This window comes from Argentina silus, assembly GCF_951799395.1.
Source record: "Argentina silus genome assembly, chromosome: 18".
Lineage (NCBI taxonomy): Eukaryota > Metazoa > Chordata > Actinopteri > Argentiniformes > Argentinidae > Argentina > Argentina silus.
Window position 1 is genome coordinate 11,744,204 of NC_139672.1, and position 17,622 is coordinate 11,761,825.

The window sequence follows — 17,622 nt, forward strand, 5'->3', positions numbered from 1 at the left end:
TAAGCTCCATATAGCTCTATTAAGACTTCCGGTTTCGCTTATGGCCGGTATGGCGGCTTCAAAATAAAAGCGCAGGTTAATACATGAATGGAAAGTGATGGGATCACAATATTTTCTCTTATTTTTGCTGAAATAAGATTAGATTAGATTAGATTAGATTCAACTTTATTGTCATTGTGCAGAGTACAAGTACAGAGACAACGAAATGCAGTTAGCATCTAACCAGAAGTGCAAAAAAGCAGAAAGTGCAATGAACAGTATATACAGGTAGTGCAGTATATGAGCAGTAAGTAGTGTAGTATAGTATAAGTAGTGCAGTGTAAGCAGTATATTAATAAGCAGTAGCATTATAAGCAGACTAAATAGGTTGCAGTATGAACAGTGTAGCAGCATATGAGCTGTATAGGTAATGCAGTCTAGCAGTATATATGTATTAACAGTAACATTAAGGTAGATAGCAGAATAAATATAAATATGGAATGCCGTATGAACAGTATAAACAGGTATGTACAGTATGTACAGATATGTGCAGTGTATTAACAGTAGTATTAAAGAAAATATAGGGATATGTGCATTATGAACAGTATAGACAGATTATGAACAATATAGACAGATATGTACAGAAGAGCAGTGGTATTGAGTAAGAGCAGTGGTACAGTAAGTGTGGATACAGTATGTACAGTTTATAGGAATACTGTAATAGTGCAATTGTCCGGGTGGGGGGGGGGGGGGGGGGGGGGGGGTGCAGGGGTTGGTAGGTTGTCACCTAGGTGCAGAGTTCGAGTTCAGTAGGGTGACAGCCGCAGGGAAGAAGCTACCTCTGAACCTGCTGGTTTGGGTGCGGAGAGACCTGTAGCGCCTCCCGGAGGGGAGTGGGGTGAACAGTCTATGGTTGGGGTGAGAAATGACCACCAATTACACAACAGAAAGTATGTACAATTTTGAAAAAGTAGTTTAGAGCTTTACAATGTACATATTGGTGGATTTACATGTAATTTTACACATTCCTATTATATTTGTATAAACTGGACTGTACAGAACTACTTTTCAAAGATTTCAATACAGAGATGTACCAGAGATGTATTGAAATCATTGAAAAATAGCTCTGTACAGTCCATTGTATGTGTCCTACACAGTGCAGATTGGGTACTTTGAGGTGTATGGCTGGAGTAAATAGCCAGCAACATTTGCAGTGACATCGCTAGATTCACTCACCTGATATGCATTCTAGAAGTGTTCCAAAGTAGAGTGGTACCAGAGATGTATTGAAATCTTTGAAAAATAGTTCTGCACAGCCCATTATTCTGGGGCAATACCATTTCATAATAGTAATTAGGATATAAGTAACAATTGTGGCAATACTATACATAATATTATATGGTTATGATTGATCTATATTTATTAAGATTATTAGCATATTTGTTGTGGTTCCTTGACCCTTATTTACCATGTTTAAATGCAAAATAAAGTTGAACTTGTGTGCTCTTATTTTGAAGAAATCCTCATTTACATAAAATTTACATTGACCAGAAGTAGAAGGGCGGAGTTCCACTATTGGAGCTCAGAGAACACATCTGTCAGATGTTCACCATCAAAACAATTTGTTAGCTGGCGCATATTCATTTTATGATTATACATTTAAGGAGCTGTGGTGAAACTTGTCGTTAGTCTAGATCGTGCTTTAAGAAGCGAGTTATTTTATAGACTATGCTTTATGCACCATATCTCGTTTCATAGCTTGAAATCGCCATTTTAACACAGATTACAGGGCAGTACGGGGCCGGTTTCAAGTAGCATTAGCTAGCAGCTAGGTTGAGTTGACGCAAGTTAGCTAACATCGCTTTACGACACAGACTCTTTCGCTCTCTTGCTATTTATCTGGTAGTGTATTTCGATTTGTTTTTCAGACGCTGAATCGAGCTCTCAGAATAACATGCCAGCTAGTTAGCTGTTTGGTAGTTGAAGCTATATATGGGAGCTAACGTCATTAGCTTGCTGGATTCAAAATACAAAGTTAGGTAGCTAGCTAATGTAAAACTACTTTGGCAAGCTGTACTAGCTTGTTATATTTGGACGACGGCGTGGAATCCGAATTGGCGAGCCATAGCCCTGCGAGCGTCTAATGACTTGGTCTTCTGCTCGCTGTAGCTAGAAGATAGTATAATCCACCAAACTGGACAAAACGTTGGATTTAGTCGGGTTTAAATCGGGTTCAGCGGGATCGCTGACCCCACAGAAGAAGATGAAGAAAAGGAAGGAGCTCAATGCATTGATTGGACTTGGGGACAGCAAGAGGAAGAAGACCAAGAAAGGGTCTGGCCACAGGCTCCTCCGAACTGAGCCCCCGGCGGACTCGGAATCCGAGTCAAGTTCAGATGATGATGAGTTCAACAACCTTGGCACTGTCGCTGCCTTTGGAAAGTAAGTGATCAACCAGACCTTAGTAAACCATGTAGCGAGCTTTTGCCTAGTTCAGACACCCAGGACGTCTATTGGAAATATCTCTCATTCAATGATGCATGACCTTGTGAAATATTAATGCCAACTGTGTTTCTCATTCATCATAGAAGAAGCTACGTGCAGTGTTGCAATGTCTGCTACCCCCTGTTTCTCTTCATAATTCTGGCTGCCTGTGTTATGGCTTGTGCGGGGTTGATATGGATGCAGATCGCCCTGAAAGAGGACCTAGACTCCCTCAAAGAAAAGCTGCACACAAGTAAGCCATTTCATACAGAAACACCACCACAGGATTTGACTTATGATCTCTGTGAATACACTTTGTCAAGGCCAAAGGTGGCTGGATTATGCAACTCCATGTCACCTGCCACAGAGTCATACTGTCTGCTCAACTGACCTCTCAGTTGAACTTTGATCAGGTTTTACCCCAGATACTTGAATAAATCTCCATATTTACATTTCAACTGTACAATTACCATGTCTGGCCGTTGATGACGTTGATCTGTGTCTTCTTTCAAATGTCCCGATCGTTTGAGAACAAACATTTTACAATGTGTGTGTGTGTGGAGGGGGGGGGGGGGTCGCAGTGCCGTCATATCGTCATCATCTTCTACTATTGAGAAAACGTGTGTTCTGCACAGGTCTGGTCTGCCCGACTGCCCGTAGCAGTTCAGGGTAACGCAGGACAAACTCATCAAGGTGAGGAAACACTTGTGCTGATTGCACTCACCATGATTAGTGTGTCCATCATTACAGATCAGACCTGTGCAGACCACACTTTTTCTCCAAAGTAGAAGATGATGATGATATGACGGCATTCACAGCGACTGAAGACTCTGGCGGTCACGACAACAACGCCAAAGTCTTGAGTCTTCTTCCTCTTGCTTGTCGTCGTCGTCGTCGTCGTCCCCCCTCGATTCCGGCCATCAACATATCCTGCATCTCATCCCTCCCCTCCTCTCTCTCACCCATCCTTCCTGTCAATCTCTACTATCTCTATCCCAATAAAGCAGAAATGCCCTAAAACATAGATTAAAAAACAGGAAAAAAAGAAGATACGTAAATACTAAGTAAAACCTGATCAAAGTTCAACTCTGATGGGTGAGTTGAGAAGACCGCCCGACTCCATGGCAGGTGACATGGAGTGGTATCGTTCAGCTAGGCCAAAGGGGATCCGAAAGCCCAAGAAAATGGGCAGAACTCGATAAAGCATGAGTATGCATTGGGTGCAAAGTATGAGTATGCATTGGGTGCAAAGTATGAGTATGCATTGGTTTGAGAGATTCACTCTCGGGTTGTTGTAAATAGTTGTTTTACTTGTTGAGCTAGGCTATTTAACCTTTGTCCTTTGGACGTACTTGTTGATTGCCATGGTTTGCAACACAGAAACGATTGTCATTCTTAAAATCCCTTATCTTGACAGTGGAATCCAGCCAGAAAGCGTCATCACATGAAATACCAAAACTAAGTGAAGATCTGAAGACTAAGCAGAAGAAGCTTGAAGACATTGAAAGTGGAGACAAGGGTCTGAACAAACTGTGGTCCAACCTCACAGAGATGAACAGAAAGGTAAAGTGTCGTCGTTCGCACTAGGTTCATGTACTCCACAGAAAGTGAGCGGGCGTGTTGTCAACTCCCATACTACGGCAGTGAATTGCAGTCGAGATTTTTCAAAAATACCCAGGCAACTTGACGGTTGGCTTTTCTTAATTCGGTGTGAACGTGCCGAGTGTAATTGAATGTTATTGGTTCTTGTGGAATGTTTCACTCAATTAGATCAGTTTGCTGGACTCTGCAGTGAACCATCTAAAGGCCAACATCAAGTCAGCCTCCGATCTAATCAACCTTCCAAATACGGTTGAAGAGCTCCAAAAGGTAAACCTCATCACATCTGGATGAAATATGTCCTACCAATGCATTATGTAGGCCTAGATGAATAATTATACAGCAAAATATGTCTTTTTAGTTTTTCATATACTAAAGTGCATTTCACATGATGGTCACAACACACTTTACAAGAGAAATTAGTTTGAAAATGAACACGTGTACAAGAAAATAGAGGCCAGCAAGGCCCGGCGAGAGGCCAAGAAGGCTTCTCAGATTTGGCTCTTAGTTGTCATTATTGCTGTGAGTGTTGCTCATTAGTCCCTCAGCCTGTAGTGGCATCCACTACAATGCATTTGTCATTTGTTTGTCATTTGTGTCTACAATGTCTATACTTGCAGAGTGTGGCTACTATCGGGAGCACGTTAACAAGCGTGCAGCATGACGTGAAGTCGATGCAGACCGCTCTCGAGGACCAGAGGAAAGAAACGGACAATTTGAAAAAGGCCACGGTAAGATACAACAATCCCATTACAATATTCCAACTGTCTTCTGTGGAAACATCCCAAATCCCAAATGTTGTTCTTTTGAGCCAGCAAGCGGTGCCACCCTGCAGAATGATCTAGATGACAGATTATACAATGTCTAGACGCGGGTAGAATTGAGTAATTTGAGGTCGGTGCGCTAATCCACCACTGCAACATCTCATGAACTAGGTACAGTTTTTAGGCTACTTGTTTTTTTTTTCTTTTACTGAGGCAAATCTGCTCACGTAGATTGCATGTGTACCTTGTGTGTGTTTGAGCAGCTTTTAGATGAGGCATGAACCTCACCATGTGGCCCCAGTGTCACAGGGCTGGGATTAGTGTCCGCACGTGCAATTCAATAGTATAAATAGACCTACAATTCGATGTTACAGAGCAACGTGTCCAATACTGTTTGAGGAGGATTATCTTTTGGTTACAGATTTTCCCAAGGATGGGTTACTTTCATCCACAATACACTGAACACAATGCTGACCTTTATTTTGGGATCACTGCAGCTCAGTTTGCAGAGTGAATCTGGGTCAAACTTCCGTGAGAACAACTAAAGATCCATATCTTTTCATATCATTTTCTGAAATAGGTAAAATAAGACGGTGGGAATAAAGAATCAAATACCAAATCAACAGCCTCTGCTGAAAAAAAAAGAAGTGTTCCCTCTACACAAAATGTATTTGATGAAGGCATTAGGTATTTGATTAGTTTAATGTGTGGCGAGGCGTCACTCTTTTCAAACAGGTTTCAATCCCTTTATAGCTACTTTCTGCAAAGAGATTAGACCAGCCTTTCCAAACTAGTAAAGCCTGGTCTCAACAAGGTTACTGGCAGGCCCGGCCACTCTAACCTTGAGGCTGCCTGCCACCCTGCCCTCCTCATGAGATTAGTTCAACCGTGATACACCATCAGAAGCCAAAATATAAGATAGTTTTAACCATGTTTTGGAGTTTTACAGTGTTTGTTCATAAACAATGAGGTAAAACAATCATGTTGATGTCATAAATGGTCAGTCCTTGCATCCATATGTCTGTCTATGAATTTGAGTTGTTACATTCCTCCAGCCCCATCACTGTCGTGGAAATTCGACTAACTAATCAATGAAAGAGTGAGTTGCTAGGCTCACAAGAATGAACCACGAAAGGTACACAATGTGATGAAGTTTCCTCCGTTTATTAAGAGCTCTTCGAGAAGTGATATACAAAGCATTCTGAGGGGTTATTACATTAAAACATGTGCAGAACACGAATAGAACATTGTACATTGAAAGAAATTATTATTGTGAAACTTTTTCCTCACATCACTCAGCTGTTCTCACAGAATAAGTGGTGAGGTGACTGCTTTGTTGTTGAATCCCAGATTGCCCCCTAGAATTCTGTATATTATCAAAATGGACCAATAATATCCCTTTATCACCCTGTCTTGGGCTAACATTCCTTCTCATGTATTCCTTTTTTCATATATTGATCCATTTGTCAATATCCCTCCACTATATCTGTGCATCCATCAAAGAAAAAGGCAAGTCTTTTTAACCATGTCTTTGTGTTCTGTATTGATTCAGGACATAACGCATCTGAGAGAAGCTGTGAAGGAGGTTAACAAGACCCAAGGCCAGTTCCACTCCTGGACCGGCGACCAAATCCACACTCTCGGCTCCACCGTCTCCAATCTCACCCAGAGGGTGTCCTCCTTAGAGCGCGGCTCTGCCCAAACAACACCACACAGCGTGAGTAATGTGTGATGACGGTTCACATTTCATGGTTCTTGAGAAAGATAAGATATTGACAGGGACATACAGTACTGTTCCAAAGAGTTGAGACACGGTGACCCTGTGTGCAGAACGACATCGTACTGTTCTCTCTCCAAATCCAAATAGTTTATGATCACACAAAAAAAAAACAAGACTCAATGACGATGAATGACTTGACTTGTTTTTATTCACACGCTTAACGTAATACTAAAGTAACCTTACAACCGATTCCAGGAGTCTACGGAGACTGTTGAGCCTGTGTCCGTCACTGAACATACAGCAGCGCTGGTAAAAGACCCTGTTGCAGATGCTGACACCACTACTGATGGAGTTCTTGGTATGAACGTGAAATGTATTGTCGTGCACGTGGCATCTTTGGATTCCTTTTGTTGTTCTTCCGCCTCACACTTCATTGTAACCGTGTTCCAACTTTCCCTCTGAAGACGAATCAACGCCACCGACGGGCCCCAAGCCAACCAGACTTCCACGTTTTTTGACGCCAAACCGCTCCAGGAGAGAGGCAGCAAGCGGAAACCCAAAGGCTGTGTCCTTACCTGGTGTCACCTCTCTGAGAGGTAAATGTTGTTATGTCATCTTGTATATGAACATTCACCAAAATCGAGATCTCGTGTTCAACATGTGCTCTATACATCACCATTGAGAAGAGCAGATCGTCAGTAGTCAATTTGACATTGTGCTTTGGCTAGGAGTGTTCTTTCAGCTCTTTGCTCACAGGAACAAAATAATGAAGCCTTTCATGATTACCCCCCCCCCCCCCCCCCCCCCCCCAACAGATCTCAAGGACCTCTTCCAGCGCACAGGGTTCGACCCTGCCTCTCAGGGATTATCCTACCGAGACCTGAGGAAACTCTTTGGGGAGTCAACTCCAGATCCTCTAACCCTGGAGTGCCATGACAAAGATGGGGACCAGAGGTACTCACTGGCTGAGCTGAAGGCTGCCGTGGGTTTGTGAGAAGAGCAGTTCTGGCGAAAGCAGTGAACAGTATTGAACACAAGAGGGGTGTGTGGATTGCCTCTCAGTGATGGCTGCACTTTTCTTTGAACTGAATATTTAACACGCTGATTGTGGAACAGTGGCACTGGCATGTACACTTGTACACCTCACTGGTCTAACTCACCTGAACGCAAGTTTCTTTTCTTTTTTCCCCTTTTTCTGTAACGTAAGCTACAGTGCACAGATCCCCAAGGTTAGTTGGTTTGATGTTTCTTGTCACTTGACAAAAATGTTTACAGATGGACTTTTCCGATGTAGAATTTCTAAAATCCCGAATGTATGTCAGATGAATAACTTGACTTCATCAGAAATACAGACTGATACACACATTTTGTATGTCAGTTATAATGTAGAACAAAAAAATGTTACTTAGGTTCAGTTGGTCTTTCCTGATCCCTTGTCTCTTCTTTATGTAATTGTTATATGGTTTTTCATTTGAATGTCAATTTAACACTAAGACTGTCAACCTATCCTTAACCCAACCATAGTTTATTTTTTCTTAACTGTTTTTCTTTTAGCAGTTTTCAAGTCTGCAAGATTTGAAGGGCTCCAAACACATGCTTTTATGTAGTTGAGAAGGAATTCCTTTGAAATATTAACTCCTACAGCATATGTTGCAATAATACTGAAGTCAATTGGCTTACAAGATCAATGTAGTACTAGACTCAATTTATATTTGAATTGTGTGACTAGAAATGAAGAGTCAGAAGTAGGCATACCTGGCTCACTTTCATGATATTATATAACAGGTAGTAAGAGAAGCACTGATAACTCTTTACTTGATTTTCAATCATTTTGTGTGGGCCCTAAATAATAGAATTGATAAACCAGGACATGTCAAATCACTCAACACTGTTGTATTGTGTAAATATGATAGCATTTTTAATATGGCATCCTGTAAAATGTACTTATCTGGGGGTTGGGGGACTGGGATTGCTTTGGAGGTGAGTAGAAGATGCTCTCAGCATTGTATATTATAATGGAAATGAGTTTTTAAGTTGTGTTTTGCATGTTGCTCATAATGTAACATGAGTAAGTGTCTAATTTATCAATTTAACATAAGCTGTTTGGGTTTGAGAGTAGTTTTGTATTGCAGGACAATGATGTGTTAATTAGAACTCAAAATTAGGGTAAGAGCTTTTTTTTTGACATGTCCTTCTGATTTCTACAGTTCTCCCAATAAAGCTGTGTGCTTTAGATACTGTGGGGATTTTATGAATGTGTTTTCTGTGGACACCAATGAATAAATGAATATGTGGACCACAAGGATCTTTGACATCGATGTGGTATTCATGTCCTCCAAGAAATCCCGATCATGTTGTTTGACCTGGTGCTTTAATATGGCAAACCTACGGTTTGACCTGATGCTGGATATCTTTTAACCATTCACTTCAACAGGCAAAGGTACCAGCTGCTGTCATTCCGTTCCAAAGAAACCTACTGTGTGCAAGTGTCTGAATGACGACGGACCCGTCACCTTGTTACCTCTGTTATAATCAAAGTGTTTATTTTCATACAGAGCCAACAGGTCTGGTGATGATGCAGTAGTTTCCCTGAGCCTGCACTGCATTCTTCAGCACCTGGAGTCCCCTGGCACCTCTGCCTGTGTCTTGTTCATAGTGTTAAACGCAGAGCTGTCGTCTTATCTTGTCAGTGATGCTTTTTAACAAGCTGGCAGATCTGGGGATAAACAGCTGTGTCATTGGATCTACAACTTCTTACTGAGGAAGCATCTGGTAAAACTTAGGTGTTTTCAGGTGCTTTCCAAGTCTTGTTTCTTCAATACTGCATCACCACAGGGGTGTTTTACCACCACTATTGTACTCACTGTAAAACAAATGACTGTGTCTCCCGGTTAGATTCTGTCAAAAATGATCAAGTTTGCTGATAGCAGGGTTGCTGACAGCCAACGATGAGACCATACAGAAATCAAGTGTCTGTGCTAGTCAAATGTTGCAGTCACAACAACCTACTGCTTAATGTGGTGATACATGGTCAAACAGTGATACATGGTCAAAAAGTGGATAGAGTGGCATATAGATATGGTATATAGAGCAGTGATCAGAACTTCCTTATTGAAAGGGGTATTATTCTGATCTGGGTGACTTGATTATTATAGTCCAAGATTACACCTGATTCCAAAACCAGCTATGACGGAGTTTCACAAATGACCATTTGATTCTGTCAATGGGGTTAATAGGGTTATGAAAATGTTTTCACAAAGTTTAGGTTTATGGCAGAACAAATCCGATTGGGTTTTAAAATGAGATGTCAGTGGGCAGAGTTTAACAGATACACAGCTTTTGAAAACATGGTGTGGGTTTGAAATGAGAATCTTCGGGTGTGTTCTGCCCTAAACCAATCAGATTTTTTCTGCCCTCAGAACGAAGTTGCCTATACTTTGTCAGTCTGATTTTTGCAAATGTTTGCTACAGTTCATGTTTGCTAATATCCTAGTATTGTGTGTATCAAAATAAAGTGGTTAATATTCTAGAATCTTCCTAAACCAAGATTTAAGGTGATACACACTGATTCCACTGACCCTTAGTGGAGAGTGAGGTGACTTTTGCAGTACATTGCAATTGAATTTAAGATTACATTTACGCATGCTCTAAACCACAGACCTGAGAACGTAGCAAGCATGTTTAAGCAGCTGTGAGTTTACAATCTGTACACGCGTCTCTATTGGGCTTAGACAGCATGACAATGCTAACATAGCAGTGCAACACCCAACATGTTTATAAGAAAGACTATTTACTCAGACTGTTGATGTTGTTTTCCAAATCTGAAAATGTCATTACAATTTCAACACTCTTCAACCCCATCCCTCAAAAGCACTGACACAGCTGATGAGGGAGAGACCCCGACCAGCTCCAGCAGACGGTTCATCCACACAGCCCTCACCCTCATTAACAAAATACATTTTTTGTTCACATCGCAGTCAAGAGGCGAAGCAGCAGAAACGGTTCTCATTCATTCATCACGTCATACCTCGAACACACTACACAGAAATGTTTCAACGCTACATTGACTAAGGAAAGGAAAGAGGTGCGACTCTGGCTCAAAATGTACAATTGTATTATTCTATAAGATAAAAGCAGGACGGTTCGGCCATCAATGACCCTCATCAGAATGTACAAGACAGGATGGTGATGATAGGGGTGTGTGGTCAGTGCCAAGGGCATGACTGGCAAACACAATCCAGGGAGGACAATGCCCACAGTGCCCCATGTCCCATGGATAGTGCTTGCTAATCACTCCCCTAGCACTCAGAAGAACTGCCAGCAAGTGTATTGCAAAAATAACGTACACTTTTATTCTTAACCCTTGTATGCTGTTAGAGAGAACAAAGAATCTTTTTGTCGTACTGTTTGTTGAAAATAATACCTAGGGAAAAAAAACTATACAACAATGTCCAACGATGTCTGCATGCCTACGGTTTTCAATGGGAAGATCTAATAATTTACTGTAGGTGGGGTAAGATTTTTCCTGATCAACACAGTGGTTGTTTACGGAGGGTACTAGGATTGATGGATAACAAGTTTAACCATTTTCAATATGGAAGAATGTACTGTACAGTAGTGCATAACTGACTGTGAAATTGACTGTGTTCAATCAAACATTTCTCTTGCAATACTTGGTGTGGAAGCAGAGAATGTAGTGGAAGCCACCCCAACAACTTGACAACATGCTTCTCCCATAGACTGGGACATAGTTTCTCCTAGAACGTTGTGACCACATTTTGTATTCTCCAGTGTTGCCCACTGCACGCTTGGAGGATGAGTTGATAGTATGTATTTTCCCCCTGGGCAATCTCAAGACACCTATTTGTGCCTCTGTTCCTGATGGACAGACCCTGTAAAACAAAATTGTAGTATTGGTCGTAAATGAAGTGACACATCAGTAATAGTTAAGGTAATTAGTCATGCAATGACTTTTCACATGATCACAATCAATCGAAATTAAATCAATAGATAGATCAATAGTCAGATCGATAGATGTTGCTCTTTATGTTACCCCTTATCAGAAGGCATTGTATTGATTTGCATTACCAAAATCTTATATCCAGTACCAGAGATCATACTACTACAGTATATCCTATATCCTCCGATTCGAGAAGAAAGATACCACTCGTATAATGTCAACCTTTAATTCTGTGGTCCTCTTTGGCTCAGCTGGTAGAGCATGGCGCTAACAACGCTTAGGTTGTGGGTTTGATTCCTGCTGGGACCATATATACTGAAATGTATGCACTCACTGCAATGTAAGTCGCTTTGGATGAAAGCGTCAGCTAAATGGCATATATAGAAGACGAGTTGAACGAGAAAGTGAGCCTGTCATAGGGCTGTGTCCACCAAACGTGCTTTTTGCCTACAAAAAAGGGATGCGCACCGCTTCTGTATCTGAAACAGCGGCCTTCAAAGCGGAGTTGAAAAAGACCTGACTGTTGTTGCTAGGCTACCTGATATAGTGCTTTATGTAGCAAGGTCGCTAGCTACGATTAGCAATTATGCTAACATGAACTTCGTAGGCATGTCTATGCTAGCAGAGTAGCTTGCTAGCAGGAGGGGGTAAAGTACATTTAGAGAGTGCTTGTTTCATACAGAAAGAGTGTATATTTATTTCTGAATCTGTGGTGGAAGACTTCCTAATTGTCCACTGAAGTAGCCGCCATCTTGTTGTGAAATCTGTGTCTCGCCCCTCCATCAATTTGATAGGTTACAGGTAGTTCAGGCGAAGCGGTATTACACTACAGTGGTATGTGCAATCAATAGATCTCTCAAATACCATAATGATTTATATCCTAGCACAGTCTACACATCGCGGCATAAGGGTGTTTTCCAAATTCATCATACATTCATGATTGGTCATGAAAAGTGCTTCCCACAATGAAGGCGATTGCTGCTTCATGCAGTCTGTGAGAAGTAACTGCGGGGCTCTACAACGCCTCATTCTAAAGACTGTGAGAGCCTGGTGATTATTCAGAGATTGTTTATAATGTATATTAAATTGGTATCAGTCTTCTGAATTAATTATTATTGAATTATTATTACATATCTCTTGTGTCATCACCACCTTATAAGCTTGTGCTGAAATGTACAGTCTGGTCCTGACATACAAGTGTGTTTACCTGTTGAAAGTCCCAGTACATATGCAGTCCCTTCTCCTTGGCCAGTTCACACCGTTGAAGTGAGGGTATGTTCGACTCGTGGCCAGGATCCACCAGACATCGATTGTTGTTGTACTTATGAGACATCATCACTCCAATGTAGATCTGGCCATCAGTGTTGTAGTAACAGTACTGTGTGAGAAGAGAGGACATCCTTGAAAAAACTGGTTGAACAGGTAGTTCAAAATGTAGTACATTCAGATAGAAAACACAAACATAGAGTCCATGACAGTCATATACATTGAATACGTGGATATTGCAATTAATAAATCATAAAAATACAACACACAAGTAAAAAGGAATTAATACAGTATTCACCTGAGACCACATTTTCCCTCAAAGACTTTTGTTACAGTAATACAAGGTGCAATCCTTCAGATGAGACATTTATACTATTCATTTACTGTATAAGTTATTTTTGTTTTGTTTTTAGGGGTAGAAATTAGTAAAACATAATTTAAGTTCTATCAGATAGCATTGCTTGCATAATTTCTAGTCCCTTTTTTCAGCCCTCATAATAATTCTTATGAATTAAGAATTATTTCTTCCCTAATGCCCTCCCCTAATTCTCCCCTAATTGGAGGACATAAAAAGAAAATTATAACTAATTCTACTTACTGTCCATCGATTTAGCATATTATGAATTTAGATGAACATTGATCAAATCTCAGATTGTGCCTTTAAGTACTGTACCTGAGATGCGTAAAAATGGCATCCGTACAGAATGGGTATGCTCCCAGGAACAGCCCCCTGGTCAATACAGTGGTCCTGCAGGAGGTCGTTTTGCAGCTGTATGGGTCAGTTCAGACAGGAACTTTGGTAAAATGGCACTCATAATATGATGATGTTCACTGATAGTGATTGCTGCCTTTTTAGTGTTACAGTACAACAGCCATCATAAATTCAATGGGGATGTTTTACTGCTTTACTGTGTTGTACTGACAATCTGGATTTATTTGTTGCCATGTAGTATTGTATTCATGGAACATACATGATTTTAAGATTGTGGGGTGGTACTGTTTCATGTACAAATAATAGAATAAACTAGTTAATACAATGCATTCTTTTAGTCAAGGAAGGACACGCAAAATGTCATCCTTACCCCTCCATAGCCCAGTAGGTTTTCCCAGCGTTCCAGCATAGGATATATGTTGTCCAGGTACCACTTGAAGGGCTTGCAATTCATATTTTCTCTGAGCTTCTTTCTCTCTGACACATCACCTATATCGATCCCATGGTCCTATAATTAGGCATAAGTCAGTGGAAAAAAATACCTCAGAAAAACAAAACAAATCATTCTCCAAGTGTTAATGGAACCATGATAGAATCAAAGGTCCTCTGTTGTTAGTGCCGAGAACACACCTTCAATGGAAGATTCCAAGCTATGTTCACATTCTTCTTGTATTCATCCATCCAGATCTCAGCCACCCTCAATGCGTTCCTCCTCATGTTGTGGCTCAGGTCTGGTGCGTACGGTTTGTGTGCCCTCTCAATGTGGGCTATCCTGGAACAAGGCACCACCTCTATACTGCCTCCACACAGCCACACCTACAGGAAGACACAGGTGACAGATGACCAATGTATTAACAATCTGGGTCCCACTTTAAACAAACTGCAACTTTATAGGCTTTATGGAGCCTTCACAAACTCTTTAGAATAGACAGCCCAGCCACAACTGGCATTTCATCCCGTCAAAGTTTTCGCAAAGTGGATTATGCATGTCTAGGCTTTTTGGCCACGCTAGATTTTGCCCCAAATCCCATATGGTGTCTAAAATCCAACATGGCTGCCATATTACCATTGAATTAAGGTTAAATCATCTATAAATGTAGAAAATGTCTGATAAAAGACAACTTTATTGAGAGAGTTGTGTTATGTATGTATGTCCATACATACTATTTTGGTACAATTTCACTTTTCTGTGATTCCAAAATTTAAGCTATAATGAGCTTATACCTCCGCCTACAGGTAGGTTGCCTTTCTGTTTTCAAGACTGGCTTCTCATCTCCTGAAATATTTGCAGTTGTCACCCTGCACGTTTCCGAGATTCTACAAGGTCAAGGTTCCATCTCAGTATAAGATGGGGTCCAAAATACATTTTACTAATGAAATCTACTCCAAATTGTCACAAGAACCTCATTGGAAATGTTTCATGAGATGAGAACCCAGTCTTGAATGCAAAGGCAACATGTACTCAGGTGGAGGTATTTAAACTCATTATAGCGGCCATATTGGAGTCACAGAAAAGTAAAAATGTACCAAGATATTGTGTGTATTGGCAGTAAACACAACAAAGGCTTGTAAGCAAAGGCTATCAAAAGGGTTATGCCACATTTAGCCAAGAAGGCTTTCATTGTTCATGCTGCTACATTAACTCTATGCTAACTTACACGGATCCCCAGTTCCACATTCTCTCCTCCATACGTTTCCATTCCACCATCAAGTGCTCCAATTTCTCCAAGGAAAAGTCGATGTGCCACAAGAATGCCCATGATGGAGGGACTCCTATCAACACAGAAAACATGGTGATCAATGACTAGGCCCAGATGTTGTGCAGTTACAGTAATACGAGTCACATTATACAATCAACGTCACAATGATGGGCTTGGAAGCTACTGTACATTGTTGAACTTACTTACCTCCCTGGCTCTGAGTCATCCTTCAGGTCATACCACTCTGGCCTGAAGTTATCGTATATGCACCACAGTTGCCAGTCAAAGCCATGTGAAGCTGTTCCGTAAAGTTCCACGTGCAGGTCATCATAATGGACCTTGTCAAACACTGGGGTCACCACAGTTGTCCTGTCTGCCTTGATCCTAGCCAATAGCGGCTCTGCCCTGCAGATAGGCAGACCAAATAAACGACAAGACAACAAACAGCAAGCAGGCACCTCAAAAGACAAGTAGACATTATTCATTTCAAAAAGAATTGGCGTCGTAATGATAGATAAAGGGAAAACTCCATACTCACCATTCCAAGTTCACTTCAATGTGGGCATCTAAAATGGCGACTACATCAGCTGTGGCGTGCTCCCATCCTGAGATGCGAGCTTGGGACAGTCCCATATGCTTCTTGTGTCTCACCTTCTTCACCAGTCCAGGCCGCTGCTTGTGGATGAGGTCTATGTAGACATCTAGCCTTTCTCCCAGATCCTCTGTGGAGGGGGGAGTTAATAATCAAGAGAATGTTACATTGTTATGTAGACACGGGTTATTGTCAGTGGGACAAACCGTTGGAGCTGTGATCATCTACCAGTATGATCTCCCTCAAAAGGTGTGCAGGTGTTCGGTCAATGATGCTGCGGATTGCCCTCTTGATGACAGACAGGGCCTCGTTCAGGTAGATCAACACCACTCCAATGCTTGGGAGGTCCTTGGGGTATTTCTTCTGCAAACATCTATAAGGTTGAGAGGCTATTGAGCAAGTATAATACAACCACTTCTGCTTTGTGTCTCACCATTTGTCAGACAGTGATGTTTAGACAAATATTCTCACGTCAAGTCATACCCATGCAGCACAATAATGCCTTGATCACACTACAGAGTCCAGCTGAGCAGAGCCAAGCTGAACTGGTACCTCTTGTCTCGTGTGTCTAGAATATCTCTGTTGAGTGGCAGTTTGTCACTTAGGAAGACGTTGTATCCATAATTCTGGAACAGAACCTCTGCCTCTTTCTGCTCTTCCTCTGACAGCTCATCACCCCACTTGGTAAAGAGGAATGAGTTTGGGTACACCTTTGCCACCATCTGCTTTTCCTCCTTCACAACCTTTTTCTCCACAATTGAGGAGTCTTTCTGATATGTTGATTCCATCCGTTTTGCTGTAGATAAAGTGTTTATAAAAATAATTGATGCCACTGAGGAAAATGATATGCAACATTAATGGGATATGAGATTGCCAATAAGAGGCATCTGTGAAAATCTTTTGTGCTGTTAAATTGCTTCATGCAGTACGTTACGGTCATTTAACTTGACTGACAGCCATGATGAGACAAGTTGCACAATACTGCATAATAATTACAGCACCATGAAACTTGGAAACTTGTCTTTATAGCCTGCAGGAATAATATACTGTATATTATTGGTTACTAAATAATCCCATTTGCTTTCAACTCCCAGCAAAACTATGAATTACAGTACATTAGTTAAATCAATGTGCTTATCATTTGCCTACAACACTTTTATGACTATGACTTAAAGTGGATGTTATTATTAATGCTTTTATGCAAAAAAAGTAAAATAAGATGTCTGTCAAGACTGAGTGTGAGGTCTTTAATATACCCACCTAGTTTGTTGATGTTCTGTTCAATACTCTCCAGTTTTGTCATGATTCTGTCTTGGTCCGAGACCGAGAGAGAGTCTCCATGTCCATGGCGATGCCTGTTTGAACTGGAACCCATTACCTGTTTCATATAGACGAAGTACATGATTAAAGGAATGACCGCAACCAAGACAGTGATGATCCCCACCACTCGCAGCAAGCTGATCTTCATCATTGCCTGTCAAAAAACACCACAACAAAGATAGCGTTTGATAGCTTTCTGTGCGCCTCTGAAAGTAGTATACATATCACCATTGATTTGTCTTACACATGGAGAGTTACAGAAAATGAAATTGATAAATCTGTATTGTCAGCATTAACTAATCTTAGAATTTATTGCAGAGGCGGAGACATAGGGTTGGTCGTTTCAAAGTACAGACTTTCACAATACATTCTGAGGCCACCCCCACCCACCCTTAACTTTGAATTCATATTTCAAAACATTCAGGAATATGCATGGTATTGCCTGTTAAAAATACAAATTAAAAGAACCTTGACAGAGAATGAGAAATGTTGATGTGTGTGTGTGTGTGTGTGTGTGTGTGTGTGT

At 41.1% G+C, this 17,622-nt stretch overlaps 2 protein-coding genes across 2 annotated transcripts; one reads left to right on the forward strand and one right to left on the reverse strand.

Annotated features, from left to right (window-relative positions):
- The first annotated feature begins 1,589 nt into the window (after positions 1-1,589).
- On the forward strand, positions 1,590-8,788 carry efcab14 (EF-hand calcium binding domain 14). The gene is made up of 9 exons (XM_083690591.1): positions 1,590-2,421; positions 2,568-2,716; positions 3,881-4,026; positions 4,234-4,332; positions 4,683-4,793; positions 6,379-6,543; positions 6,802-6,904; positions 7,011-7,142; positions 7,362-8,788. Exons 1-9 carry the CDS (start codon positions 2,243-2,245, stop codon positions 7,538-7,540), a joined length of 1,263 nt encoding a protein of 420 aa, XP_083546717.1. The 5' UTR covers positions 1,590-2,242; the 3' UTR covers positions 7,541-8,788.
- Positions 8,789-10,924: 2,136 nt separating this feature from the next.
- Positions 10,925-16,564, reverse strand: LOC310819290 (putative polypeptide N-acetylgalactosaminyltransferase 8; the record flags this gene model as incomplete). Its single annotated transcript, XM_083690532.1, has 10 exons — positions 10,925-11,438; positions 12,714-12,884; positions 13,446-13,541; positions 13,855-13,992; positions 14,115-14,300; positions 15,143-15,257; positions 15,392-15,589; positions 15,723-15,906; positions 15,983-16,149; positions 16,329-16,564. The coding sequence occupies 10 exons, from the start codon at positions 16,562-16,564 to the stop codon at positions 11,304-11,306; spliced, it is 1,626 nt and encodes a 541-aa protein (XP_083546658.1). The 3' UTR covers positions 10,925-11,303.
- Positions 16,565-17,622: the final 1,058 nt, after the last annotated feature.

Bases quoted from the DNA above. Each gene is read 5' to 3' on its own strand.
- efcab14 (XM_083690591.1), top strand. From the start codon at position 2,243: ATGAAGAAAAGGAAGGAGCTCAATGCATTGATTGGACTTGGGGACAGC. The intron at 2,422-2,567 runs GTAAGTGATCAA...CATTCATCATAG, and splicing joins ACTGTCGCTGCCTTTGGAAA to AAGAAGCTACGTGCAGTGTT. The intron at 6,905-7,010 runs GTATGAACGTGA...TTCCCTCTGAAG, and splicing joins CACTACTGATGGAGTTCTTG to ACGAATCAACGCCACCGACG.